The sequence below is a fragment of the Vigna radiata genome, chromosome 6 (genome assembly GCF_000741045.1).
Source record: "Vigna radiata var. radiata cultivar VC1973A chromosome 6, Vradiata_ver6, whole genome shotgun sequence".
NCBI lineage: Eukaryota > Viridiplantae > Streptophyta > Magnoliopsida > Fabales > Fabaceae > Vigna > Vigna radiata.
Genome location: NC_028356.1, coordinates 200,164 through 228,067, shown reverse-complemented (window position 1 = coordinate 228,067; position 27,904 = coordinate 200,164). Strand labels below are relative to the sequence as shown.

The following is a 27,904-nucleotide window of genomic DNA, read 5'->3' as shown; positions in this document are numbered from 1 at the left end:
GCTTCACTTTTGCTGGTCTGTGAACTGGACTTGATATTCAATTTTCACAAGGTTTGTTTGTCTCTCTGCGGCTACTTTTTAACCTTTAACCTGTTGTCATTATGAATTAATTTTCAAGCTGAAATCACCTTAAATGGGCATTAATAATTGATCATATCAACTGCCTCATTTTCTTGGGGTCAANTAATTTCTCTTCTGACAAATGTTCTTGGTTTTGTTTTATCATGGAAGGCCTATTATATACTTGATGAACTTCTAATTGCCGGTGAGCTTCAGGAGTCAAGCAAGAAAACTATTGCACGGTTAATAGCTGCACAGGTATGCAATGTTCTTTTTCTTTCAGAAATATTTGTGTCAGCAGTTTCTTCCTGGAGAGTTTTGTCTGATGCAATTTTATATGAAAATGGTTTTCAGGATTCATTGGTGGAGACTGCCAAGGAGGAAGCCAGTTCAATAAGTAATATAATTGCCCAAGCCACTAAATGAGGAAATCCCATGTTCCATTTGACATTTTGGGGCATGGAGCCCTGTTTTTATTTCTGTTATGTTGAATGCTTGATTCTGTTTTTGTGGTGCAATAGAAAGGGACATACGATCTTCTCTATCTGAATTCTAAGGTTGGCAATTTCATACATATAGTTCATTTTTTTCAGGCAAGATTGCGTGAATGGGGTCTTCTTCTACCCTTATAAGAAGGATATTGAATTTTGAAAGACATTTAATTACTTAGTCATTTCTCCCCGTATCTCCGAAATTTCAATCTCTATCTTGATAAAATTTTGAATTTTGGAATTTACAATCTTGAATAAAATTTTTAATATTTCGCATTATATATTTTAAAATACAAAATAAAAAAAAATACATTTTAAATTGTATAGTTCTTAAAATATAAATATATTTTAGATTGTATATCTTAAAATACAATTTATATTACATTATTAGAAATACAGAAATTTGAAGAAATAAAAATTAAAATTATGGAGGTGCATAGAGAAATTGCTGCACCATAACTTTTGATAAAATAAATAGACCAAAAATTCTGAAAATTAAAAGGAAAGGAAGAGTTCGTATTTATTTATTTTATGATCTCGTCTTTATTGTATTTGTTTCCCTTTTAGATAATTAAAATATTCTGTAATTTAAAAGATATATTCCGACTAATAACTTTTTTCCTTTATTTTATTTTTTAAAAAAATTCTGATACAAAATTTGTATTCTCTTTTTTAATTATTTTTCACATTCATCGAATTTACAATCTTAACTATACATTTCTTTTTGTAGTTTTAGTTATACATTTCTTTTAATCTTTTATACATTTTTTTTTGGTTGTAAAAAACATAAAAATTAGAGTTATCAAATTTAATCATCAGATATATATATATATATATATATATATATATATATATATATATTTAATCATTTTTATTTTCTAATATTTATACTTTTAATTTATTAGATACCTTAAAAATTTATTTTCTCTCTTCCCTATACTTTGTTTTGTTTGAAAGGAACTTTCGTTCTGTAAATCTTCCTTCGGTTTAAACTTCTTAACATTTTTAAAAATAGTAAACATTATTATTTAATGTGATATTTTATTTCGATTTTATTAATATTTGAGAGTATAAAAAAGAAAAAAAGATTCCATAGGCATGGACAAGAACTGGTCATTGAATTTTGGGACTGGTAATTGAATTTTGGGACCAGCAGAGCAGGCGTGCACTCCAAAAACCATCACAAAACAATGCTGTCCTTAAGTTTCTTCTATAAGATCTTCCTTTCCCTTATCCTTCCAATGACTTTCATCACCACAGCTTCCGAGTGAGTGAGTGAGTGAACGAGTCAGCAACATGGAGAAAGCTGCACGACTCGTCTTCATCCCTGGTCCGGGAGTGGGTCATCTCGTCTCCACCATTCAGTTCGCCAACCTTCTGTTAGAGCGCCACCACCATATCTGGATCACTCTCTTTGTAATCGAACTACCATCTGACACCACAACCGCTGCTTACACTCATTCCCTTAACTCCCACCGTCTTCAGTTCGTCAGCCTCCCCGAAACTCCATCCGACGCCCCACCAACTCCGTTGAATATAATCGAACCTCAAAAGCCACACGTCAGAGAAGCCGTCTCAGCCCCACACCCCCACTCGCGGCCTTCGTCGTCGACATGTTCTGCACCAGCATGATCGATGTGGCCAAAGAGTTCCACGTCCCTTCACTCGTCTTCTTCACCTCTGGTCTTGCATTCCTTGGTTCGATGCTTCATCTTCACACCCTCAAGGAAGAGGAGAACGCCGAGTTCACCGAGCCCGACGCCGAGTGGGTCATTCCGAGTTTCGCGAAGCCAGTCCCAACACGGAATTTACCTTCCATAGTGCTGTGGAAGGAGTGGGAGGAGATTTTCCTGGCCTACGGGAGGGGCCTCAAGAAAGCTGACGGCTTTATAGTAAATTCATTCGAGGAGCTAGAATCCCATGCGGCACATTCTTTCCTTGACGGGCCTCAGCTAGTTTTTGCAGTGGGACCCATTCTAAACCCAAAGCCCAAGCTCCATCCCCACGCTCCCGCCGACAACGATGACATCTTCGATTGGCTTGACAACCAACCCTCTTCCTCCGTTGTGTTCATGTGCTTCGGGAGCATGGGTTCTTTTGTTGAGGATCAGGTGAGGGAGATTGCACGGGCTCTTGAAAACAGTGGGGTCCGTTTCCTGTGGTCCCTGCGGAAAGCTCCACCCAAGGGCTCTAATTTCATGACCCCGCCCTCTGATTACGCTCCCTCCGAATTGCCTTCGATTTTACCCGCGGGCTTCTTAGATCGGACGGCAGGGATTGGAAAGGTGATCGGATGGGCCCCTCAGGCCCAAATACTGGCCCACCGAGCCACCGGAGGGTTTGTTTCCCACTGCGGCTGGAATTCTACTCTTGAGAGCATACATTTTGGTGTGCCCATTGCGACCTGGCCGCTCTACGCCGAACAACAGACAAACGCATTTTTACTCGTGCGTGAGCTGGAGATTGCTTTGGAGATTTCGTTGGATTACAGGGGTGAGTCCAAGCATGAAACTCCCAGCGTTTTGAATGCGGAGAAGATAGAAAATGGTATAAGGAATTTGGTGGAGATTGATGATGAGAAAAGGAAGAGAGTGGTGGAAGCGAGTGAAAATAGTAGGAAGACATTGTTGGAAGGTGGATGTTCTTACTCTTCGTTTGGACGTTTGATTGATTACGTAATGAATCAGGTTTAGCTATCCTTATTCTAATCAATTCTATGTATTATTATTCCATGCACGATATATTTCTTCGAATGATGCTTTTCCATATTATCATTGATTTGATACTCTTTCCAGTTTCGTATCACACTCCTAAAATGGATATTGTCATTGATTTGATTATTGTGGATGTGCGAGGAATGATTTAGTTTGGGTGGGTGGGGGGTTTAGAATGGGCAAGATGAGAACCGATTCTAGTGAACAAGTCTGACTATCCAAAGAATCGATTTAATATCAAAGAACAGATTCTGTTTGTTGAGAATCGATTCTGAGCACTCTATAGGTTGGTTCTCTTGTATGCAGGGAATCAATTCTCCTTGTTGAAATCGATTCTATGTTGTCGCTCCATCTTTCTGAGTGAACTTCGGGAGATTACAAAGATGCTGCACAACTTCAACTAAGATCTTGATTATTATATGTGCTTTTTGAATATACTTGATTGATTTTTGTTTGGTTGGAACAGGACTGGTTAAGCCTAGATTAATAATAATAATAAATAATTTTAAATATGTAAAGTATTACTTTTTTTTTTATTTAAGCTAATCATTCTCAGTTTATTTTCATTTAATTTTTATCAATTTCATTTTATTTTAATATAATTCCATCAATTTTAATTTTTTTTATGTAAGATAATAATCCACATTTTATTTTAATACAATTTACATTAACAAAATTTTATTTTAAATTATTTTATGACTAAAGGTAAAATAATAAGTATTTGATTTTATTAATTAAAACATTTTTTCAATCAATAAATTTTATAAATGTTTCAATAATTTTTCTTCATTTTTCACATTTATTTTTGAATTCAAATAATCTAACTTTTCACCGTTTTTCTTTTTTCCAAAAATTGACTTAAATTTACTCCTCAAATTCATCTTAAAAACACAAAACATAAACTTATTTTACAAACTATTTTAATATTTACCATGAATTTTGACTTTTGTCTTAATTAAAACCACGATTTTCTTAACAATAATAAAAAAAAGCCTAAAAGAAAGTAAAACGAAAGCTTATTGCTTTAAAAGCATCAGTGCTTCCTCATCCAAACCATTCTGCACAAAGGAAGAAATTTTTGTATTTTAGAATTTACAATCTTGAATATTATTTTTAATATTTCGCATTATATATTTTAAAATACAAAATAAAAAATACATTTTAAATTGTATAGTTCTTAAAACATAAATATATTTTAGATTGTATATTTTAAAATACAATTTATGTTACATTGCATTATTTGAAATACAAAAATTAAAATTATGGAAGTGCAGAGAGAAATTGCGCTGCACCATAACTTTTAATAAATTAAACAGACCAGAAATTCCGAAAAATTAAAAAGAAAGGAAGAGTCCGTATTTATTTATTTTATCATCTCATCTCTTTATTGTATTTGTTTCCTTTTAGATAATTAACATAATCTGTAATTTAAAATATTTATTTTGACTATTAACTTTTTGTCCTTTATTTTATTTTGAAAGAATTCTGATACAAATTTTTTATTCTCTTTTTTAATTATTTTTCATATTCATCGAATTTACAATTTTAAATGTACATTTCTTTTGTAGTTTTCGTCGTAAATAAAAATTTAAGATAAAGAAATAAATAATTTCATTTTGATATATATTTAATATTTAAATTATAAACTCAAATTCATTTAATATTTTAATATTTGAATATTTTCTGCAAGTATTTTTTGAACGATATTAAATAAACGAAAGAAATTTAAATTAAGTAATAGCTATTGAAAACCTTGAACTTTGACATGCTTGTAGAAATGGACTTCCAACTTATATTCCTAAACAATATACATTTTTAAATGTTGGAATCAAATTCATAATTTTATCTTAAACAGTTCTTATTGTTTTAATAAATATTTTTATTAATTTGATATTAATAGTTTGCCGGCGATAAAACAATTTTCAGTTTCCCACAATTTTTTTTTTCAATTTCACAAGTACTGAATTTAATTTTGAAAATTTTAAATATAATGTAAACCTTTGGTGGTAAATAAAAGGTATTTTTGATGTAAGTAAAATAAATGAAGAAGTAAGATCGAAAGCAAACCAACGTGAGAGGCTGGTTGGATTTCCGTGCTATCTGTGGGCGTGTTAGAAATTCGATTGCAAATAGAAGATTTAAAAAAAAGATTAAAAATGGCAAAGTTGGAGTTATTTGAAAGGAAGACCTTATCAGAATCTGGTTAGTTTTCTGTGAATCGGAAGCATAACAATGCCGTCAGCCGCCGTTGTCTCAGCTCCCTCCTACGTCTTCCCCTTTCGCTCTTCCACTTCTTCCATTTCTCCAACTGCGATATCGCTCACTAAACGGACTTGGAAGCCCAGGATTCAGACCATAAGCTTCGGAAAATGCGTGGTCAGAGCCACCGTCTCGATAGAGAAAGAGACGCCGGAGGCGGAGCGTCCCGAAACGTTTCTCAGAGGAGTCGACGAGGCCCAATCTTCTTCCTCCGTTCGGGCCCGCTTCGAGAAGATGATTAGGGAGGCCCAGGACAGTGTCTGCAGTGCCCTTGAGGCCGCTGATGGTGGCGCCCAGTTCAAGGAGGATGTTTGGTCCAGGCCCGGTGGCGGCGGTGGCATTAGCAGGGTTCTTCAAGACGGCGCCGTTTGGGAGAAGGCTGGTGTTAATGTCTCTGTCGTTTATGGCGTTATGCCACCTGATGCTTATCGTGCTGCCAAGGGTGCTCCTACCGATCAAAAACCTGGTCCTGTACCGTTCTTCGCTGCAGGAATCAGCTCCGTATGTTCTCCCGTCTCTTTCTCGTGTCTTAACTCGATTTTGTTATTTTTATGTTATTTATTTTTGGAGTAATTAATCTTCCCTTGTCTTTCTGTTCAGGTTTTACACCCAAAGAACCCGTTTGCTCCTACGCTACATTTCAATTATCGCTATTTTGAAACCGATGCTCCTAAAGGTAAATTACATTATGCTTTACTCTTTCCAAGCTGCTCTTTGTATCAATCTAGCGGTACTGGTTTCATCACTTTCTGGTCGTTGCAAATGTGATGTGATTTGTATGTTTCTTTTTATACTACTTCTTCCATGATTTTTTTTTTTCCTTGATGTTGTTTGGTTTTTGTGTGTGTGTTTGGAACTGTATAATCTTTTAATCCTTAATGGCAGCTAATCTTTATCTGACTTAATATTTAGCTGTCTGGTGAGTCTCTCCCCAACTTGGTTACCCGAAATCCCAGTTTAATCTGTTATTTATTTTTAATTTATTTGTTACTGCTGTTTGTTTATTCTCAAAATCTTAGGACGGCTTGTATTTTCTAATCAATATGAAAGCAAAGGGGTGTTAACGTGAGAGCATAAAGTTGTTGAGTTGAACCCTTTGTTGAGTTTGCTGCTATTGTTGATAGTCATGCTCTTGCTTTCTGCAGATGCTCCTGGTGCACCTAGACAATGGTGGTTTGGTGGGGGGACTGACCTGACACCAGCTTATATTTTTGAGGAGGATGTTAAGCACTTCCACTCAGTACGTTGCTTACCGCACATATCAGATATTGTTTTTGTTGGAAAATAGATAGAAAAAAAATCACTTTCCTTTGCGTTAAAATGTTCACCATACCTTGATGTATTTTGATGTGTCGGAGGCTTAACAGTGATTCCAAAGAATATATTGATACCTAGCATGACCTTTTATAAAAGTAAAAATGTTACTAGACCTTAATGGTGTTGGTACTTTTAGTGAGTACATTTATATATCACTATAGCTGTGGGTAGGTTTTTTGAAGTTTAGTTTATGTAGCTTGGTTCTTTTAAAGTGACAGGCATTCAAATGTTGAACGCATAATGACTTCCTCTGTGTTTCCATAAAAAGGGTTTCTGCAAATGCTTAAGGACTCTTCAATCAGGATCACATAAAGTCTTTCAAACTTTCTACATTACCTAGATTAAACCCTGAAATGGAAACATAAATTATCAATTTGATGTAATCTTGATTTTTGTTTTGAACAATTTTGGTTAGGGAAACATTAAGCTGTAGTTGATCATTCTAGTGATTAATTTTATTTATTGGATGCATTCTAGAGAGAGTGTTTCGCTGAATGTACTTCTATCATACTTTTTGTGTAGGTTCAAAAACGTGCCTGTGACAAGTTTGAGCCTACATTTTACCCTCGATTCAAGAAATGGTGTGATGATTACTTTTATATCAAGGTATAATTCTTCAACATTTTTCACACAGTGAAGATATTACTGTATTTTTTCAGTATAGCCTTTGGGCCTGTTTCATAAAAGCAAAACTTAACAATCACATGAACTTAGGGTTAATTTTGATGAATTTAATATATGACGACTTGGAGGGTATAATAATTAGTAAGCAAGAAACCAATGGTGGTAAATGGTTAACGGGCTAACAGCAATGACTGTGGTTGAGAATAAAATGACGGGAGTGGAAGAAAATATGTGATGCAGGGGTATCTAGAAGCCATGAATTTAAATGAAGTGGCTTGCCAATAGTTATGGAGGAATATGACCTCATTGACAACATTGGGTGGATAATTTTTTTTTTTTTTTTTTCATTATCTGTTTATGATCTGTTTTGAGAAATGTCCTTTTGCTATTCATCCCAAGCATTATTGGAAAAATATTAATGGAAAGTATATGCATTTAGGGCTTGTTTAATAGTCAGGCTTCCGAAAGGATATAAGCAAATTAAGTTCCTATATTGTCTTTTGCTTGGTGCATACTAGTAGATAATAATGTAAATTGTATGCAAATGACCAATTTACTATTGTGAAAAAGTGTTGGTAGTCGTGGGAATGACATTAACAGCAAAAGTGGTGGTCGTAGTAGCAATTGTAACAATAATGGGAAACAATGGAGGGAAGGATAATAATGATGTTATCAAGGTCTGGTGATGCTACAGCGATGGAGGCAATATATGCTGTGGCAGTGAATATAATAGTTGCAAAACTGGCAATGGTGTTGGTTACTTTAGCTGTAGTAAGAACAATGGCGATGGCGGTGTAGTGTGGTGACTACAATTACCGTGTCGGGCAAAGATGGTATCGATAGTAATGGTGGTAGTAGCAATGGGAGTGCTGCTAGTGACAACAATTGTAGTGGTAGTGGTCGTGAAACAAATGAGTTGTCGGTAAAAATGGAAAATTGTATGTCATATTCTGTTCATAACCTAAACCTTCCTTATGGTAAACTTCCGGTAAGACTAACATGATAGAATAAGCTTATCCTATCCACTTGACTTACCAAACAATAGCATAACTTATTCCTTGTTCATGTTGCAAGGAAATGTAGGCGTAAGCTTAGAATTATACCTTTTGTTTCAGTCTCTTGTTTGCCAGTTATCACAGACAGTGGTCCCATATTGGAGTGCACCAGTTGAGAAAAATAAAATATAATGTCTAACTAGATGTTCCATGGATGCCATCTGCTATATTTGTAAAGGACTAGAGTGGATTTATTTGAAGTATATTTTTAATTGAACTTGGGTGCATGAGCATAAGCTGCTGTTGGTTTGTTTTCATTGATTTTCCTTTTATTTCTCCACTCAGCATCGAGGTGAAAGAAGAGGGCTTGGAGGGATATTTTTTGATGATCTGAACGACTATGATCAGGAGATGCTACTTTCCTTTGCTACTGGTGACTGTTTGCGTTATACGTTTGATGTTTCACTCTGGATAGAAATCTAATTGTCACTATCTCATGCTGCTTAAACAATTTTTTCTTGTAGAATGTGCAAATTCTGTTATTCCTGCTTATTTACCTATCATAGAGAAAAGGAAGGATTTGCCCTTCACAGAGCATCAGAAAGCATGGCAACAATTGCGAAGGGGCCGATATGTTGAATTCAATTTGGTACACTTTTAATCCAACTATAGGCTAAAGTGTACCTCTATACTCTTTTTTATCAGGAATAAATGTCTTATCAAACATTTTTCGGCCACAGGTATACGATAGGGGTACAACATTTGGACTGAAAACTGGGGGCAGGATAGAGAGTATTCTTGTTTCTCTCCCACTGACTGCTCGGTGGGAATATGATCATGTATGATTTTGGAATCTTTATTTATTTAAACAAGATGATATTAGATACCTCTAATTTTCCACTTATGAAATTGTTACTGAAACGGTGGTGAAATTTTGTATGCAGAAACCAGAAGAAGGAAGTGAAGAATGGAAACTCTTGGATGCGTGCATCAACCCCAAGGAATGGATCTAATTCCTCAGTTGACCTCCAATCTCAGCTTTTACTAATAATAAGAGAGTTTGTTTTTTTTGGTGTATATCGTCACAACTATTAGCATGTTGTAGGTGGATTGTAAATCGCGTGTTTCGCTTGAGTCATCCGTGTAAAGCGTGAAATGCAGGCAAGCAATTGTAATCTCTAGGCCGCATCCTCATACCAGATAACTTCAATGCTACTGTAATACACCTCAGACTAGTAATTCAGTATGTTACGTTTCAAGGGTATTATAATGTTTTTGGCTGAAATACCGTGTAATTGAATTTAAATAAGCATTTAAAATTTTCGGTGTTCATTTCCTTTTAATTTACTCAACAATTATTCAATAAAACAATTCATATAGTAATTGCCGATTAGCAATGCAGAAGAATAAAATAAAATTCAGCAAAAACCAGTCAGAATGAGATTTAGTCGTGTCAAAATTTACAGAATGCATTTCACCAGCATTTAGTGTGCCCCCACCCCCATCATCGTGGATGTATTTCTCAGCAATGGTGAAAAAAAAATATAGATACGGAAAACATCGTATGCACTGTGCATCCTTCTCCAGATCTCCCCCTACTACCCCAAAAAACCAAAGATAAAAAATGACACATAAGTCCTGATCTTTGATTTAATGCTCTCATCCATCATAAGGAATCCTGTCAGGCCAATCAAGGAACTTGTAGCCTTGAAGTGAAGGTGGCAAGTAAGTCTGTGTGGAGGAAGGGTTGTCTGGGGGGTAGATGTATCCTTTCGCATACCCAATTTCCTTCATTAATTTGGTTGGAGCATTCCTCAAATGTAGAGGCACCCCCTCATTCTGTCCAGCAGATTCCTTCACTGCCTTCTGCGCGGCCCCTAAGGCTCGATAAACCGCAACAGATTTAGGTGCCAAGGCCAAGTAAGCAACACACTGTGCAAGAATTACATTGCATTCGGGCATTCCCAAGAAGTGGCAAGCTTGGTAGCAAGAAACAGCCTGATTAAGAGCTAATGGGTCAGCCAAACCAACATCCTCACTTGCGAATCGTATGAGTCTGCGTGCAATGTAAAGAGGCTCTTCACCTCCCTCTAACATTCTTGCCAACCAATAAATAGCTGCATTCGCGTCGCTTCCCCTCATAGACTTGTGCAGCGCGCTGATTAGATTATAGTGCTCTTCCCCAGCTTTATCGTAAGCAAGATGCTTGCACTGAAGTGCCTCCCTTGCATCATCAACACTAACAACAGCAGCAGCAGCAACCTTATAATCCTCGTTTGTGTGAAGATCTTCCACCCCTTCTTCTTTTTGTTTACCATGTTGTACCCTCGCTGCTGCAGTAACAGCTGCAATCTCCAGAGCATTAAGGGCCACCCGAGCATCTCCATCACAATTGTTGCTTATATAATCAACAACATCCTCTTTAACATCAACTTGAACCCCCGCGCTTTGCATCAATCCTCTGTCAGTGTCACTGACAGCGCGGTTTAGAAGCAAGGCAAGGTGGTGGGGTTGGAGAGGGTTAAGGGTGAGGACACGGCAGCGAGACAAGAGAGGTGTAATCAAATGGAAAGAAGGGTTCTCAGTGGTGGCTCCAACGAATACAATGCTGCCGTCTTCAATGACGGGTAAGAAAGAGTCCTGCTGGGACTTGTTGAACCTGTGAACCTCGTCCACGAAGAGAACGGTGGATTGGTTGGATTTAAGTCTGAGTTTTCTGGCCTCGTCAACGGCGTCCCTCACGTCCTTAACGCCACTAGTGACGGCGGATAAGGAGACAAACCGGTAACGTGTTGAGGTTGAAGATTTAACGATGGCTTTGGCGATAGTGGTCTTACCAGTACCAGGTGGACCCCACAAGAGGATGGAGGGGAGGCGGTTGCGTTGGATTGCGGAGCGAAGAAGGGAGTTGGCGGCGAGGAGATGGTCCTGCCCTACGACGTCGTCAAGGGTTCTGGGACGCAAGCGCTCGTACAAGGGTTGGTGAATGTGAGTGTTGGCGTGTTTCTTCTCTGCGGTTTTGAAGAAGAAAGGGGGCCAGTTTTGTTGCTGTGGCTGTGGCTGTGGCGATGGATTCTGCGCAGAAAGTGGAGAAGGCCTGGGACGTTTGGAAGGTTCTTCGTCTTCTTCTTCTTCCTCCTGTGATTGCGATTGTGGAGGTGTGGAGGATTGAGAAGAATGGAAGAAGCGATCAAGCTTGGGCTGGAATGTGGAGGTGTTGGCGGCGCTGGATTTGTGAGTGAGAATCCATTCGGTGGCTTTGACGGTGGATTTACCGCCGGTGGCGGCCAAGGCTTGGGCGGCTAACTCATCGGGGAAGCCCATACTGAGGAGCTGTTGCATCTCCATGTTCTGGATTCAGATTATTGTGAGTCTCAATGCAATGAAAAAAAATATTCATTATAATTCCCTCTTTCCTCGTTATTCCTCCACGCCAATGCCTTCTTAGTATATTCCAGAAGGAACCTATGCCCATGGAATACAAATAGTTTTTTTTTTCTTCCATTTTCAAAACTTATTATTTTACATTTTCATTTCAATTGAATTTTAATTTTAATATTTTAATACATCAGTTATGTATTTTTAATGGGTTTTCACTCTATTTATTTATTTGAATAAATAATGGTTCAATATTAACATATTCCGATTTTAATATCATAAAAAATATAATTTTAATATAAAAAATTTAATACAGTGATACTGCATTATCTATTATCCCTGGTAAAAACAATCTATCATCTTAATATTATCTCATATTATCTGCAAATGTTCCAAGAATTTGAGTTTTTTTTTTTTCTTCAAATCTTATTATTTATTTGTTTTATTAAAATGTCTCATTTTTTTTTTAGGATAATGATATTTTGATATCTAAGTTTTAACAAATTTTTGATACGGGTGTCATAAATCAAAAGTATCTTTATCTTTTTTTTAATAATTTTTATAAGAATTTGAAATTTTATTTGGAATGATAAAGTTGAAAAATAAAAACATGGAGGTGGTTTAATCAGTTGGCAATGGCCTAAAGTTGCTAACTTTATCCTATTTTGTTTTGTAATGTTGTGGATAGAGGAAAGATATTTTGGTGGTAGGAAGGAAGAGGGGAATGGTTGAAGAGGTAACAATGTGAGTGTGAAAACAAGAAGGAAATGAGGGTGATGGCTTCTCCCGTCGTTCCTGTTCCCGTTCCGGTTCCCGTTACCGATCCCGCGGTGGCCCGAAACCCAAGCGGCGGCGTCACCATCCGCACTCGCCTAAGCCAACTCTGCCAACAAGGGCAGCCTCAGCTGGCTCGCCATCTTCTTGACAGCCTTCCACGCGCCTCCACCGCCGTGTGGAACACCGTCATCATCGGCTTCATCTGCAACAAGATGCCATTGGAAGCCCTGCAGCTGTACGCGGAGATGAAGTCGAGGCGGAACACGGCTTCCGATGGGTACACCTTCTCTTCCACCCTGAAGGCCTGCGCCCTTACCCAAAACCTCATGGCCGGTAAGGCCCTTCATTCCCATTTCCTTCGCTCCCAATCCAACTCCCGAGTCGTTTACAACTCCCTCTTGAACATGTACTCCGTATGCTTGCCCCCTTTCTCCACCCAACCCCAACACGACTACGTCCTCAAACTGTTTGCTGTAATGCGCAAACGAAACATTGTCGCTTGGAACACCTTGATTTCCTGGTTCGTCAAGACCCACAGACACTTAGATGCTCTTCGCGCCTTCGCCACCCTCGTCAAAGCCTCTCTCACGCCAACCCCCGTTACTTTCGTCAATGTCTTCCCCGCTGTCACTCATCCTACAACCGCCCTTATGCTTTATGGCCTGCTTCTTAAACACGGTGCTGACTTTGTCAATCACGTCTTTGCTGTTAGCTCCGCAATTGTTATGTTTGCTGACCTTGGTTGCTTAGACTACGCCAGGATGGTTTTCGACTGCTGTTCTAACAAAAATACCGAGGTCTGGAACTCCATGATTGGGGGTTATGTTCAAAATACCTGTCCCCTTCAAGGGATCGGCGTGTTCGTTCAAGCCTTGGAGTCAGAGGAGGCTGTGTGCGATGACGTCACTTTCCTGTCTGTTATATCTGCTGTTTCCCAGCTGCAGCAAATAAAATTGGCTCAGCAGATACATGCATTTGTTCTAAAAAGTTTGGCAGTTACTCCCATTATTGTTGTCAATGCAATCATTGTGATGTACTCCAGATGCAGTTCCGTGGATACTTCCTTTAAGGTTTTTGAAAATATGTCTGAAAGGGATGCTGTTTCGTGGAATACGATAATTTCTTCCTTTGTGCAGAATGGTTTGGATGAGGAAGCACTGATGCTTGTGTGTGAGATGCAGAAGCAGAGGTTTACCGTCGATTCTGTCACTGTGACGGCATTACTCTCTGCGGCTTCTAACATGAGGGACTCGTACATTGGAAGGCAAACACATGCGTATCTAATTCGCCATGGGATACAGTTTGAGGGTATGGAGAGTTATCTGATTGACATGTATGCTAAAGCTGGCTTAATTACGACTTCCGAGTTATTGTTTGAGCAGAACGGCCCAAGTGATAGAGATCTGGCCTCATGGAACGCTATGATTGCTGGTTATGCTCAGAATGGGCTCGGTGACAAAGGTATTCTCATTCTTAGAGAGGCATTGGTGCGCAAGGTAATCCCTAATGCAGTGACATTAGCGTCGATTCTCCCATCTTGTAGTTCCATGGGAAGCACGGCCCTTGCTAGGCAACTTCATGGATTCTCCATACGTCAGTTGTTGGACCAAAATGTTTATGTGGGAACTGCTTTAGTGGACGCTTATTCAAAATCGGGTGCAATCAGTTATGCGGAAAATGTTTTTATCAGAACACCGGAGAAGAATTCTGTCACGTACACCACAATGATAATGAGCTATGGTCAGCATGGAATGGGTAAGAGAGCCCTTGCCTTGTATGATTCCATGCTGAAATGCGGGATTAAGCCCGATGCAATTACTTTTATTGCCATCCTGTCTGCCTGCAGTTATAGTGGTTTGGTTGAAGAAGGTCTTCACATATTTGAGTCGATGGATAAAGTACATAAAATCAAGCCCTCAACGGAACATTATTGTTGTGTTGCAGACATGTTAGGGAGGGTTGGGAGGGTGGTCGAAGCTTATGAGTTTGTTGAGAGACTGGGGGAGGACGGTGATGCAGTAGAAATCTGGGGATCTATTCTTGGAGCCTGCAAAAATCATGGGTACTTTGAACTGGGAAAAGTTATTGCTGAAAAGTTGCTTAATATGGAATTGGAAAAAAGGATTGCCGGATATCATGTTCTGCTCTCAAATATCTATGCAGAGGAGGGAGAATGGGAAAATGTTGATAGAGTGAGAAATCATATGAAGGAAAAAGGTTTGCAAAAGGAAATGGCATGTAGCTGGGTTGAAATTGCTGGGTCTGTGAACTACTTTGTAACTAGAGACGAGAAGCACCCTCTAAGCGGTGAGATATATTATATCTTGGACATATTGACTAGGGACATGATGGATGTTGGTTATAAGCCAGGCTACAATTCAAACTTAAACAGGATTTTGGAATCAAGTGACTGAAATGAAATAAATTATGCCAAACTTTATCAGATTAGATGTCGGTTAGGTTTGATTATGACCAACGCTACCCGCATAAGTTCATCCAGTGTGCACATGACTAGAGCTGTCATTGGTCATTCATTTGAAACAATATTTCATTGATGAAAAACATATTCAATTCATGCACAGCACGGTTGTGCAGCTGAATAGTAACAATTTTGATTCTACTTTTTGCTCCTGAATCAACAAATGCTGTGGTTATTACTTCAATAGAGGTATAGCTCTTCAACTCGACACTTTTTACACGATGTAGCTTTTAAATGCAGCATTTGGCTGTGGTCACTGATCAGGGCACAGTTTGAATGAACTGAAAACGAATAATTAAGAACCGAATGAAGTATTTTGTATGATAGTGGAGATGCTATCTCATGAACAAGTCTACGAGGCTTATGATACATTTATTTGAGAGATTGGGATAGGGTAATAATTAGTGTCAAAAGGTCAGGAATATCTGTTTTGAAGCAAACTGCAACTGTTGTTATTATGGAGGAGCAGCAGCAACAGCAAGACCCCTCCCTCTCCTTGAGCGAAGTTAACCACGATGGTATTGATAGAGATAAGGGTGTTACAGAGCAAGACCCTTCTGCTTCAAAAGCCCTTTTTTGCGACGAGGAGAAAATGGCATTGCAAGAGGCTGCAATGATCGATGGTGTTGCTAAAGAAAGTAGTATAGCAGAGGGTTTAGAAGAGGATAGTGGACGCGGGAAGCTGAAGCGGCATAGAGTTGAAGTGGGTAAGGAGGGTTTGGATTCCTGATATGTTGGGTCAGAAGAAGCTGTTAAAGGATTGGATTCCTGAAGGTCACATATGTACAGACTCTGATATTATTGAGATTTGCGTGGAAAATGGACTTAAATGTTTATCAATTTTGTTCTCGTTGGAGCCTACTTCTGGCTTGTTTTTATTTGGATTAAATATGTTTTTAGTTTCTATACTTTGGGACGATTTTTGTTTTAGTCTTTTTTTTGAACTAAAGTACAATTTAGTCCTTCATCTTTAGAAAACTCTGGTTTTAGTTCTTTTTTACCAAATTTTTTTAACTTTATTTGCTGTTTCATTATAATATTTGGATTGTTTACACTGTTTGTCACATTTTTGCTTTAATGTTAACTGAGAATTGTGTTTGAAACAACAAATAAAGTTAAAAATATTTGATAAAAAAGACTAAAATAAGAGTTTTTTAAAGTTGAAAGACTAAATTGTACCTTAGTTTGAAAAAGAGACTAAAATCAAAATCGTCCCAAAGAACTAAAAACATATTTAACCCTTTTTATTTTACCTTAATTATTTTTGGATATAAAAAAATCATTTAATCTATGTTTTCTAAAGCAATAAGCTTTCGTTTTACAGTTCAATAGAGGTGTACTTGCTTTTAGGCTTTTTTTTTTATTATTGTTAGAAAACCGTGGTTCTAATTAAGATAAAAGGTGATAATGTTGTTCACAACTCAAAATATATATTTATTTTATTTTTAATTTAAAATGTTAATACATATTATTATCTATATTATTATATAAAGATGACGGTTCTTCTTTTTTATATCTAATTATTTATATTCGATTTTATAATTATAATTTTATTATTCTTTATTATTACAAAAGTGAATGCTTGCTATAGTTTGGAAAATAAGTTTATGATTAGTTTAAATAAAGGAGAATGATATTTTAACAATACTTTTTGACAACTTTTTTGACAACAGAACACGTGTCACCATTTCATTCGTCTGTTTAAATTTATTTTAAAAGAATATTTGAAACGAACCAATCATAAACTACCACGTATGCGTTGTCAAAAAATTGTCAAAAAAAGTGTTGTTAAAGAGACTTTTTCCTCAAATAAAAATAATATAATATGCAAATATAATATGGAACAGCATCGTTCGAAGAAACATATTGTGCATGGAATAATACATAGGATTGATTAGAATAAGGATAGCTAAACCTGATTCATTACGTAATCAATCAAACGTCCAAACGAAGAGTAAGAACATCCACCTTCCAACAATGTCTTCCTACTATTTTCACTCGCTTCCACCACTCTCTTCCTTTTCTCATCATCAATCTCCACCAAATTCCTTAATCCATTTTCTATCTTCTCCGCATTCAAAAAGCTGGGAGTTTCATTCATGGACTCACGCTCACCCCTGTAATCCAACGAAATCTCCAAAGCAATCTCCAGCTCACGCACCAGTAAATATGCGTTCGTCTGTTGTTCGGCGTAAAGCGGCCAGGTCGCAATGGGCACACCAAAATGTATGCTCTCAAGGGTAGAATTCCAGCCGCAGTGAGAAACAAACCCTCCGGTGGCTCGGTGGGCCAGTATTTGGGCCTGAGGGGCCCACCCGATCACCTTTCCAATCCCTGCCGTCCGATCTAAGAAGCCCGCAGGTAAAATCAAAGGCAATTCGGAGGGAGCGTAATCAGAGGGCGGGGTCCTAAAATTAGAGCCCTTGGGTGGAGCTTTCCGCAGGGACCACAGGAAACGGGCCCCACTGTTTTCAAGAGCCCGTGCGATCTCCCTCACCTGATCCTCAGCAAAAGAACCCATGCTCCCGAAGCACATGAACACAACGGAGGAAGGGGGTTGGTTGTCAAGCCAATCGAAGATGTCAGCGTTGTCGGCGGGAGCGTGGGGATGGAGCTTGGGCTTTGGGTTTAGAATGGGTCCCACTGCAAAAACTAGCTGAGGCCCGTCAAGGAAAGAGTGTGCCGCATGGGATTCTAGCTCCTCGAATGAATTTACTATGAAGCCGTCAGCTTTCTTGAGGCCCCTCCCGTAGGCCACGAAAAACTCCTCCCACTCCTTCCGCAGCACTATGGAAGGTAAACTCCGTGTTGGGACTGGCTTCGCGAAACTCGGGATGACCCACTCGGCGTCGGGCTCGGTGAACTCGGCGTTCTCCTCTTCCTTGAGGGTGTGAAGATGAAGCATCAAACCAAGGAAAGCAAGACCAGAGGTGAAGAAGACGAGTGAAGGGACGTGGAACTCTTTGGCGACATCGATCATGCCGGTGCAGAACATGTCGATGACGAAGGCCGCGAGTGGGGGTGTGGGGCTGAGGTTGGAGACAGCTTCTTTGACGTGTGGCTTTTGAAGTTCGATTATTTTCATCGGAGTTAGTGGGGCGTCGGATGGAGTTTCCGGGAGGTTGACGAGCTGAAGACGGTTGGAGTTAAGGGAATGAGTGTAAGCAGCGGTTGTGGTGTCAGATTGTAGTTCGGTTACAAAGAGAGTGATCCAAATATGGTGGTGGCGCTCTAACAGAAGGTTGGCGAACTGAATGGTGGAGGCGAGATGACCCACTCCTTGACCAGGGATGAAGACGAGTCGTGCAGCTTTTTCCATGTTGCTGACTCGTTCACTCACTCACTCACTCGGAAGCTGTGGTGATGAAAGTCATTGGAAGGATAAGGGAAAGGAAGATCTTATAGAAGAAACTTAAGGACAGCATTGTTTTGTGATGGTTTTTGGAGTGCACGCCTGCTCTGCTGGTCCCAAAATTCAATTACCAGTCCCAAAATTCAATGACCAGTTCTTGTCCATGCCTATGGAATCTTTTTTTCTTTTTTATACTCTCAAATATTAATAAAATCGAAATAAAATATCACATTAAATAATAATGTTTACTATTTTTAGAAATGTTAAGAAGTAAAATATTCCATTAATTTGAGTGAACATTTAAACCGAAGGAAGATTTACAGAACGAAAGTTCCTTTCAAACAAAACAAAGTATAGGGAAGAGAGAAAATAAATTTTTAAGGTATCTAATAAATTAAAAGTATAAATATAAGAAAATAAAAATGATTAAATATATATCTGATGATTAAATTTGATAACTCTAATTTTTATGTTTTTTACAACCAAAAAACCGTATAAAAGATTAAAAGAAATGTATAACTAAAACTACAAAAGAAATGTACAGTTAAGATTGTAAATTCGATGAATGTGAAAAATAATTAAAAAAGAGAATACAAATTTTGTATCAGATTTTTTTTTAAAAATAAAATAAAGGAAAAGATTTATTAGTCAGAATAAATCTTTTAAATTACAGAATATTTTAATTATCTAAAACGGAAACAAATACTATAAAGACGAGATCATAAAATAAATAAATACGGACTCTTCCTTTCTTTTTAATTTTTCGGAATTTCTGGTCTGTTTAATTTATTAAAAGTTATGGTGGAGCGCAATTTCTCTCTGCACTTCCATAATTTTAATTTTTGTATTTCTTCAAATTTTTGTATTTCAAATAATGCAATGTAACATAAATTGCATTTTAAGATATACAATCTAAAATATATTTGTATTTTAAGAACTATACAATTTAAAATGTATTTTTTTATTTTGTATTTTAAAATATATAATGCGAAATATTAAAAATAATATTCAAGATTATAAATTCCAAAATACAAATTTTATCATGATAGAGATTGAAATTACGGAGATACGGGAAGAAATGACCCTTTAAGTAATTAAAGGTCTTTCAAAATTCAATGTCCTTCTTATAAGGGTATAAGAAGACCCATTCACGCAATCTTGCCTGAAAAAAATGAACTATATGTATGAAATTGCCAACCTTAGAATTCAGATGGAGAAGATCGTATGTTCCTGTTAACAAACACACTTGGTTTATGTCCCTTTCTATTGCACCACAAAAACAGAATCAAGCATTCAACATAACAGAAATAAAAACAGGGCTCCATGCCCCAAAATGTCAAATGGAACATGGGATTTCCTCATTTAGTGGCTTGGGCAATTATATTACTTATTGAACTGGCTTCCTCCTTGGCAGTCTCCACCAATGAATCCTGAAAACCATTTTCATATAAAATTGCATCAGACAAAACTCTCCAGGAAGAAACTGCTGACACAAATATTTCTGAAAGAGAAAGAACATTGCATACCTGTGCAGCTATTAACCGTGCAATAGTTTTCTTGCTTGACTCCTGAAGCTCACCGGCAATTAGAAGTTCATCAAGTATATAATAGGCCTTCCATGATAAAACAAAACCAAGAACATTTGTCAGAAGAGAAATCGGTTGACCCCAAGAAAATGAGGCAGTTCATATGATCAATTATTAATGCCCATTTAAGGTGATTTCAGCTTCAAAATTAATTCATAATGAGAACAGGTTAAAGGTTACAAAGTAGCCGCAGACAGACAGACAAACCTTGTGGAAATTGAATATCAAGTCCAGTTCACAGACCTGCAAAAGTGAAGCGACCATTAATCCTTACATCCCTTCCTAGAAAGAATGATACTATTTTCATATGTGAATAAAGCAGTATTCTCCAAAAGTCAGCTTTGAACAGAACTCACACTGCCAAAATACCGATCAAGAATCTCTACAAAATGATGAATTATTTCAAGGACTTCTAATTCGTTGTCCTCTTCATCAATACACATGCAGAAATAAAGACTAGCATACCTGCAGCAAATATTTGTTAGAAAATAGCCAGACAGAAGAGTGTTTTGCAAAGGAGTAAGTAGTGGTATATGACAAACGGCCATACACACTTGTAAATTACCTTTTATAAACAATTTTATGTCCCCGCCATTCTACAAAATTACAGAGCTTGGGAGCACGTGTAAGAACCACGCCACTGATCTCACGGATAGCCTTGTAAAAAATAAATTGCATGTAAAATCATGTATCAAGGATGATTTAAGTAGGACACAGTAAGCCATCATGCACAGGTCCATCACAGTGCAGGCGGTACAAAGATTACAAGTTAAAGAATAATATGTAGAAGTCAGTCCTGAAATAACAAATACCAAAGGGAACGAGGGGAGCTTGGGAAAATTTGAAGAACTAAATAACTAAGTACATCTTTTACTCTCAAAAGTTCAATTTCTTCATTATTCAATTTGCACAGTGGAATTGGCAAAAGTACTTCACTAATTTTCATCCAAACACAGTGATTAGGGTGTCATCTTACCTTATTTCTTTCCTTCTGCGAGTAAGGAGAATACCATTTTGTGAGCCTGACCTTCCCCTGACGACTAATGAGTAGCACAAAGTGTATCTACATTTAAGAAGAGGAGGGATAAAGCAAGTTGAAATTGGAAATACATAACGAAAGAATGTGATAGTAAAAGAATAAAAATGGCGCTTGCAAGGTGTAGATCATAAAAACATGAATGAAAAGACAAGTTATTAGGAGTATCCTAATCGCATTAGGGAAAAAAGTCCAATTATCCCAACAATCTAATACATATACAAAAAAAGACGAAATAAACAACCTTCAAGATTGAGTGTCAAAACACGAAAGAGCGTTTGTCTTGAAACCATGAATCAACATCGTCAAGTCCAGATTTTATGGATTTTGCGGCAAGAAAAGTGATTTGTGGGGTGATTGAGTTGGTTTATTGACATGGGTAATTATAATTGTGGTATGATGCAAAATCTAAGAATTGAATCTAGAAAGTAGGAGCAAGAATGAGAAAGCTGGATCGAAAATATAGCGTACTTAGAATCTGGAAGAAACTTTACCATTGCCTTCGATTCGCTCGCGCCTTCCGCTGCTAGGATCACGCTCCCTTCTCCTTCTCCTTCTCCCAAACCTTCGATTTTTACATTAATGTCATTTCCAAAATAAATCAAAATTTTATACTTTCTGTTTATTGTTCCTCTTTCTTTTCGAGCTCAACTTTTCTGTTTCCACCCCCTACCATTAATACGCGCTACATCATGGGCTCGGCCCATTAAGTGAACGCGTTTAATTTAATTGTTGTTTAATTTAATTTTATATGAATATAAAATTAATTATGGTCTCACACTGATAAATTAATTTTTCTTAACACAAATTCTAATTTTTTAGAATATATGAATATACTGTATATAGTCTAGTGTATATAATCCTCCTTAATTTCTGTATCTCTTTCCTTGTTAATGTACAGCTAATTTGTTAATTGTATAATTTAAGTTTTTTAAAATTTTGTCAATGTAATATGATTGATGAATGAGACACGGATAACTATTCTGAATATTTATTTATTTATATACTTAAAAATGTTAAATTTAAATTTAAGAATTTATCAAAAGATAAAATAAATCTTGAAAATTAAGAAATACTTAAAACAAATTATTATATCTGGTTAGAAAATATTAACATTAGAATTACAATGTTATAAAATGTGAACTATTACAAGAAGAGATGAATGCGACAATATGAAAATATAAGTTGAAAGAAAAGTATATATATATATATATATATATATAGTAGACCTAGGTTTATTTTGTAATAAGTGACATACATTCAGTCCCAATAAGCAAAGATACGTTAACTCCAACCTGAAGCCTACTATTTATTTGGATCTTCGGATTTATTAAATCTCGGACGCAAGAAGGTCCACCAGTGACATGTAAATTAAAATACTTATTGATGTTGCGTTAAGAATACCTTCCATAATCAAAGTCGTTGGACTCTCCTCCTTGTAATTGCCACTAATCATCGTACCAATTGCAATTCTCACAAGTGTCGTCAGTGAAAAGAATAATGCCATAACTATAATTGCTCCTCTCTTGAATTTTGCCTCAACACAAACACGCATTATTAAGTTATTACACAACAGATCTAATGTCAAAGTTGTTTTGTCTATCTCCAAGGAGATATAATACCAATGAGATCTGAAATATAAGGGCTTAACATCACTTTTTACCCAAAACCTTAAGACGATGAGTTAATGAGTCTTTCACTTTTATATGGTAATCTGCTTTCTCATTTCTATCTATCTAATGTGGGACTTAGACTCCTAATTAGTATTCTCAACAAAAGTCTACAGTGTCTAATTAAAACACGATTGCAAACAAAAATATGTCGATCCTGTTCTCTGGATATGATTGATGATGATGAGACACAAATAACTATTTTGAATATTTACTTATTTGTATACTTAAAAATGATCATCTTAAATTCAGGAATTTATCAAAAAAAGAAATCCCAAAAGTTAAGAAACATTTAAAACAAATTACTGTATTTGACAACAAAATATTGACATCATAATCACATTGTTGTAAAATATGAACATTACAAGAAGAGATGAAGTATGAAAATACAAGTAGAAAGAAAGGTATATTATATACAAGAGTGGGCCTAGGCCCATTTTGCAAGAAGTGACATGCACCCAGCCCCAATAAGCAAAGATGTGTTAACTCCAATATGAAGCTTGCTACTTGCTTGGATCTTTGGATTCATTAAATCAGGCGCAAGAAGGTCCACCAATGACATGTAAATTAAGATACCTGCTGATGCTGCGTTAAGAATACCTTCTACGATCAGAGCCGTTGGACTCTCCTCCTTGTAATTGCCACTGATTATCATACCAATTGCAATCCCCACAGGTGTTGTCAACGAAAAGAATAACGCCATAACTATAATTGCTCCTCTCTTAAAATTTGCCTAAACACAAACACGGTTACTTAAGTTATTACATAACAAATCTAATATCAAATTTCATATTGATGTGTTGAAAAATGAATTTTAACCATGATTTAACTCTATAAAACAAAAACATAAAACATACGTGTAAATAAATTTGTACCTATTTATATATATTATAAATTGGTCTTCAATAATAAACTAAGACACTATTGTAAATATAAATCTGCCGACATACTTCCTTGGATGACTCCAATAACAACCATAGTCATGTTGCTTTGAATGTTCGGATTCACTAGAATCTTTAAGCAGTGGTGTCACCATATCTATACGCTGGCTAAGCCACACCACAAGTCAACTATTTATGGTGTCTGGTACGTTTTTATTCAAGCCAAGCGATTTGCATCCAATACCATCACATGTCTACGCAGATATAAAGCATTGAAAATGAAAGATATTAATTAATTGATTGCTTAGTACAGACATTGTTTCAGTATTGGTTTTGAAAAATTACTAACTATGGATGTTTTTCTAAGCAGTTAAATCTATATAAGATTGTAATCTTATTAAATTCATCCTGTTAAATAGTTTTCACAGCGTAAAATTAAAAACAAAATTAATATAACCCATTGGGAAACTGACAACGAAAAAAACTTGAGAAAAACATGCATGGTTCAGACGGAGTTACTCGTCCAAGAACATTGACTTTTCATCGGAAGTTTTGAAATATTCGAAATAATATTATTTTAAGTACAAAAACCTATTATTATTAGGACATTTTTAAAAGAAGAATATATATATATATATATATATATATATATATATTCATTTTATGTGCTTGTGCTTATATTAATTTGGAATATGCATGATTAAGACATATAAAGAATTCAGTTCCCAAAAACATTACGATGGATTAATATTACAAATCAGTGAGCAAAAGAATAAAGAAAATTGCAATACCTGTGAGATGGAACCACCAAGCCCCATGCCTTCAAAAAATTGGTGAAAAGTTAAAGCAGCAATAAGAGGTCTTATCGTTTTAGGATCTTCAGATGCACCCAGAGATATCCCTATTATCACAGAATGCACCACAATCCCCAGCTCCAGCACCTGCAATATTTAAACATCAAAACCTAAATTATAATACACAGAAAAAAAACAGCCAAAGATTCTCAGTAACGTGATATAAAACTACGATCATTTTTTTATATGTTAATGTTATTTTATATTTCTTTCCACATGACAACTTCATTAGCCAACGTCTTGTTCTTATCTCGTTACGAAAATTATCAAAAATAATTTCACTAATAAGAAAAATGTAAAGAAATATTATATATTTTATTTGATTTGATTAAAAAAAGGTAAAAAAAAAAAAAACTTTCGAACAGTGATTGGACATGCCAAGAATAATAATTAAGGAGAGATAAGGAATTGAAGTAAAACTAGGGTGGCAGATAGTAGGAGAACCCACTTGTATTTTGATAATGATGTGAGGACAAAACATATTGAATTATTGTTATACTGAGAATTATTAATAATTACCTGAGAAATAACGCGATGGCGAAGTAGGTTCGTGGAAGGAGAAGACATGGAAGCGTGAGAATGAGAATGAGAATGATGAGTTGCATGGCGATTATGTTCATGCAGATCTTCTTCGTCAGCAACTCGGTCCATGGCGCTTAGCGAGGACTTTTTAAAATACGCAGTCGCAAGAGAATCAACCATAAGCGTTCCGATGGCTGCCACCATTGCCACAAATCCGGCGAACGGAAAATCGTCCCAGGGATGATTACAGAGACTGGGAGGTGTCAGCTTTTCAAAAGCATCTGGCAAAACATGAATGAAACCGGTTGATAATATGACCCCAGCCGCGAAGGCCTTCACCATGAAGAAGAAGTCCTTCTCCGGATGCAAGGCGGGTAAAATTCTGCTGAGCATTGGAAGGCTGACGCCAACTGCACTTGCAACCAGAATCGAAACAAGAGCTCCGATTTTGTACTTCTTGGCCAAATTCTTGTCAATCTTTTCTCCACCTTCTTCTTTATCGCTTTTGCATTTACACTGATCGCCATCGCCGTCACCATCAACCACACACGGAAGAAGAAGAGCAAGAAGCAGAAAGAGTAAAATCCACGTGATGTCACGTCGACAATGTGGGTGAGTTTTGCTCATTTCTGTGGACGGAATAAAGAGAGAGAAGGGTTTAAGCAGAAATTTCTTGGAAGGAAAAAGGAAACCCTATCTATACAAAAATACTGGATGGCTACGAATGAAATGACTAAATGAAGAATTATTTCAATTATGTTTTATATACTTAAACTTAGTGCACTTTCTTTTTTAATTTAAATTCATGGGAGACTTTTAATTAGTCTCTCTCAAGGTCAATTTCCATGTCCACACTCCCATGACATAAAGCATGTTGTAGAAAAGGAAATTGAAATTACATTAAAAAAAATATAGATTCATATTTTATTTTATTTTAATATAATACTGTTAATTTTGTGAAATATTGTTGTTATAACATTGTATCAGTTATACCTCAACAGTCAAAAGAACAAAATAGTTTTTTTTTCTTAATTTTTGGGTCTATTTCAATTTATACTTTTATATTAAATTTTAATCATCTTTGAGAGAAAAATATCAATAATTACAACGAATTATTTATTACAAACACACTTACAAATATCGATGATAAAAAAGTATATTAAAAACGATTATGAAAATTAATTAAGTATACAAATAAAAAAAGGTAGGAGAGCGTGGAAATGATATATGATAAAGAAAGTGAAAGTTTTATGCATGTATACATGTATATGTGTACACTCAAGTTTTAGCCAAAAAAAAATGTTTAATTTGAAAAAGTATCAAGATAAAAAAAAATCGAAATTAAACTTTGTATGCATATATGTATGCGTGTATGCGTGCATGTGTATATGTGTTCATGTATGCATGTATGTATATACAGATATGCATGTATGTATCTGTGTATGTGTGCATGTGTGTATGTTTGCATGTTTGTATGTGTACATGTGTGTATGCATGTGCATATGTGTATGTGACACCTGGACACTGACGAAGGCAGAGAGTGATCGTCGGTGGAAGAAGCATGGTGCAGGGGACACGGACAAAGAGCAGCTCCTGGCAGGCTTCGAGTGGAAGGGGCACATGAACGAATCGAACATACACCGGAATGAGAGGGATCTAGAGATTGTATAGGTATGGGACAATACGGTTGAAGGATAGTTTAAAGGAATTGATTTGGCTACTCATATCAACAAATGCATTTGTTTTTCGATAGCCTAACTCATTTGAACTCCATGGTTAAGCGTGCTTAGCCTAGAGTAATTATGGGATGGGTGACCTTCCGGGAACTTTTCTTGGAAAGTGTTTGGAAAGTGTGTGAGTGAGGACAAAACACACTGGAAAGCCTCATGTTGATGTGTGTGAGCATGTATATATGATTATTTAATTTTATATTACGTGTTAATTAAGTTATTAAACAACAGATCTGATGTCACCAATGAGATCTGACACATAAGGGATTGACATCACTCTTTACCCAAAACCTTAAGAATATGTGTTAATGATTCTTTCACTTTTATATCCTACTCTACTTTCTCATCTCTATCTATCTAATGTGGAACTTAGACTCCTAATTACTATTGCAAACAAAAGTCTGCCGACCTGGTTCTCTAGATATGATTGACGAAGATGAGACACAGATAGGGATGACAAAAAAATTCGCGCCTGTAGATATTTACTACCCACAGGTTGTGGGTAGTGGGTTTTTTAAAATATTCGCTTATAAACGGGTCGAGTGCGTGTATTATATTATACGTATCCGCGGATATCCGCTACCCGCAAAAAATAAAAATAAAAATTTAATTATAATTTATTAAGTTAAATTTAATTAAAATTAACATTAATTTATATTTTATAAGGTTAAATTTAATTAAAATAAAATTTTAATTTATATTTTATTTAATTTATATTAAATTTTATATTTCTTTTGTAATTTTATTTTAATAATTTATAAAAAATATTTTTTTTAAATATTTGTGGGTATCCACGGGTATCCGCGAGTTTTAAAATACCCGAGGACATTTTTTAAGCGGATATTTGTACGCGTAGCGGGTTGATTTTTTTTGTCAGGTCGGGTTGCAGGTAAGCATTATTCGTGCCTGACTCGACCCATTGTCATCCCTAGACACGGATAACTATTTTGAATATTTACTTATTTATATACTTAAAAATGATCAACTTAAATTTAGGAGTTTATCAAAAAAAGAAATCCAAAAAGTTAAGAAACACTTAAAACAAATTATTGTATTTGGCAACAAAATATTGACATAAGAATAACAGTGTTGTAAAATATGAACTATTACAAGAAGAGATGAATGCGAGACGGTACAAAAATACAAGTAGAAAGAAAGGTGTATATATATACGAGAGTG

General features: G+C 36.3%; 8 protein-coding genes across 8 annotated transcripts in view; 4 read left to right on the top strand and 4 right to left on the bottom strand.

Annotated features, from left to right (window-relative positions):
* Positions 1-486, top strand: part of LOC106763182 (putative pentatricopeptide repeat-containing protein At1g12700, mitochondrial) — a 3,148-nt gene extending 2,662 nt beyond the window's left edge. Inside the window, exons 4-5 of the mRNA XM_022781677.1 lie at positions 232-318; positions 415-486. Coding sequence (XP_022637398.1) covers positions 232-318; positions 415-486 — 159 coding nt within the window. The remainder of the gene's footprint in view (positions 1-231; positions 319-414) is intronic.
* A 1,098-nt stretch (positions 487-1,584) lies between these two features.
* On the top strand, positions 1,585-3,319 carry LOC106763895 (anthocyanidin 3-O-glucosyltransferase 2-like). The gene is given in 2 exon segments (XM_014648067.2): positions 1,585-2,127; positions 2,130-3,319. Coding segments are annotated over 2 exon segments (1,395 nt in total). The 5' UTR covers positions 1,585-1,847; the 3' UTR covers positions 3,245-3,319.
* A 2,009-nt stretch (positions 3,320-5,328) lies between these two features.
* On the top strand, positions 5,329-9,745 carry LOC106764977 (oxygen-dependent coproporphyrinogen-III oxidase, chloroplastic). Its single transcript, XM_022781749.1, has 9 exons — positions 5,329-6,025; positions 6,125-6,200; positions 6,670-6,764; positions 7,364-7,447; positions 8,806-8,893; positions 8,985-9,109; positions 9,201-9,299; positions 9,405-9,480; positions 9,566-9,745. Exons 1-8 carry the CDS (start codon positions 5,498-5,500, stop codon positions 9,471-9,473), a joined length of 1,164 nt encoding a protein of 387 aa, XP_022637470.1. The 5' UTR covers positions 5,329-5,497; the 3' UTR covers positions 9,474-9,480; positions 9,566-9,745.
* A 132-nt stretch (positions 9,746-9,877) lies between these two features.
* On the bottom strand, positions 9,878-11,931 carry LOC106764976 (ATPase WRNIP1). The gene has a single exon (XM_014649440.2). It carries the CDS (start codon positions 11,806-11,808, stop codon positions 10,120-10,122), a length of 1,689 nt encoding a protein of 562 aa, XP_014504926.1. The 5' UTR covers positions 11,809-11,931; the 3' UTR covers positions 9,878-10,119.
* Positions 11,714-15,064, top strand: LOC106765237 (pentatricopeptide repeat-containing protein At3g22150, chloroplastic). Its single transcript, XM_014649784.2, has 2 exons — positions 11,714-11,827; positions 12,527-15,064. Exon 2 carries the CDS (start codon positions 12,606-12,608, stop codon positions 15,027-15,029), a length of 2,424 nt encoding a protein of 807 aa, XP_014505270.1. The 5' UTR covers positions 11,714-11,827; positions 12,527-12,605; the 3' UTR covers positions 15,030-15,064.
* Positions 15,065-16,910: 1,846 nt separating this feature from the next.
* Positions 16,911-18,688, bottom strand: LOC106763068 (anthocyanidin 3-O-glucosyltransferase 2-like). Its single transcript, XM_014647236.2, has one exon. The coding sequence runs from the start codon at positions 18,411-18,413 to the stop codon at positions 17,004-17,006; it is 1,410 nt and encodes a 469-aa protein (XP_014502722.1). The 5' UTR covers positions 18,414-18,688; the 3' UTR covers positions 16,911-17,003.
* Positions 18,689-19,612: 924 nt separating this feature from the next.
* Positions 19,613-21,699, bottom strand: LOC106763891 (AP-1 complex subunit sigma-1). Its single transcript, XM_014648063.2, has 7 exons — positions 21,563-21,699; positions 21,009-21,095; positions 20,598-20,689; positions 20,389-20,497; positions 20,240-20,275; positions 19,973-20,059; positions 19,613-19,876 (listed from the first exon to the last, which is right to left on the bottom strand). The coding sequence occupies exons 1-7, from the start codon at positions 21,563-21,565 to the stop codon at positions 19,805-19,807; spliced, it is 486 nt and encodes a 161-aa protein (XP_014503549.1). The 5' UTR covers positions 21,566-21,699; the 3' UTR covers positions 19,613-19,804.
* Positions 21,700-23,042: 1,343 nt separating this feature from the next.
* Positions 23,043-25,755, bottom strand: LOC106763998 (zinc transporter 8). The gene is made up of 3 exons (XM_014648190.2): positions 24,993-25,755; positions 24,411-24,560; positions 23,043-23,471 (listed from the first exon to the last, which is right to left on the bottom strand). Exons 1-3 carry the CDS (start codon positions 25,620-25,622, stop codon positions 23,166-23,168), a joined length of 1,086 nt encoding a protein of 361 aa, XP_014503676.1. The 5' UTR covers positions 25,623-25,755; the 3' UTR covers positions 23,043-23,165.
* Between the last annotated feature and the right edge of the window lie 2,149 nt (positions 25,756-27,904).

Excerpts from the sequence above, each read along its gene's own strand:
- LOC106764977 (XM_022781749.1), top strand. The coding sequence starts at position 5,498 with ATGCCGTCAGCCGCCGTTGTCTCAGCTCCCTCCTACGTCTTCCCCTTT. Across the intron at positions 8,894-8,984 it reads GCTACTTTCCTTTGCTACTG|AATGTGCAAATTCTGTTATT; the intron begins GTGACTGTTTGC and ends TTTTTCTTGTAG. Across the intron at positions 9,110-9,200 it reads GATATGTTGAATTCAATTTG|GTATACGATAGGGGTACAAC; the intron begins GTACACTTTTAA and ends TTTCGGCCACAG.
- LOC106764976 (XM_014649440.2), bottom strand. The coding sequence starts at position 11,808 with ATGGAGATGCAACAGCTCCTCAGTATGGGCTTCCCCGATGAGTTAGCC.
- LOC106765237 (XM_014649784.2), top strand. The coding sequence starts at position 12,606 with ATGAGGGTGATGGCTTCTCCCGTCGTTCCTGTTCCCGTTCCGGTTCCC.
- LOC106763068 (XM_014647236.2), bottom strand. The coding sequence starts at position 18,413 with ATGGAAAAAGCTGCACGACTCGTCTTCATCCCTGGTCAAGGAGTGGGT.
- LOC106763891 (XM_014648063.2), bottom strand. Across the intron at positions 20,498-20,597 it reads CATAAAATTGTTTATAAAAG|GTATGCTAGTCTTTATTTCT; the intron begins GTAATTTACAAG and ends TATTTGCTGCAG. Across the intron at positions 20,060-20,239 it reads TGATATTCAATTTCCACAAG|GCCTATTATATACTTGATGA; the intron begins GTTTGTCTGTCT and ends TTATCATGGAAG.
- LOC106763998 (XM_014648190.2), bottom strand. The coding sequence starts at position 25,622 with ATGAGCAAAACTCACCCACATTGTCGACGTGACATCACGTGGATTTTA. Across the intron at positions 24,561-24,992 it reads GCCATCGCGTTATTTCTCAG|GTGCTGGAGCTGGGGATTGT; the intron begins GTAATTATTAAT and ends TAAATATTGCAG. Across the intron at positions 23,472-24,410 it reads TTGGTGGTTCCATCTCACAG|GCAAATTTTAAGAGAGGAGC; the intron begins GTATTGCAATTT and ends GTTTGTGTTTAG.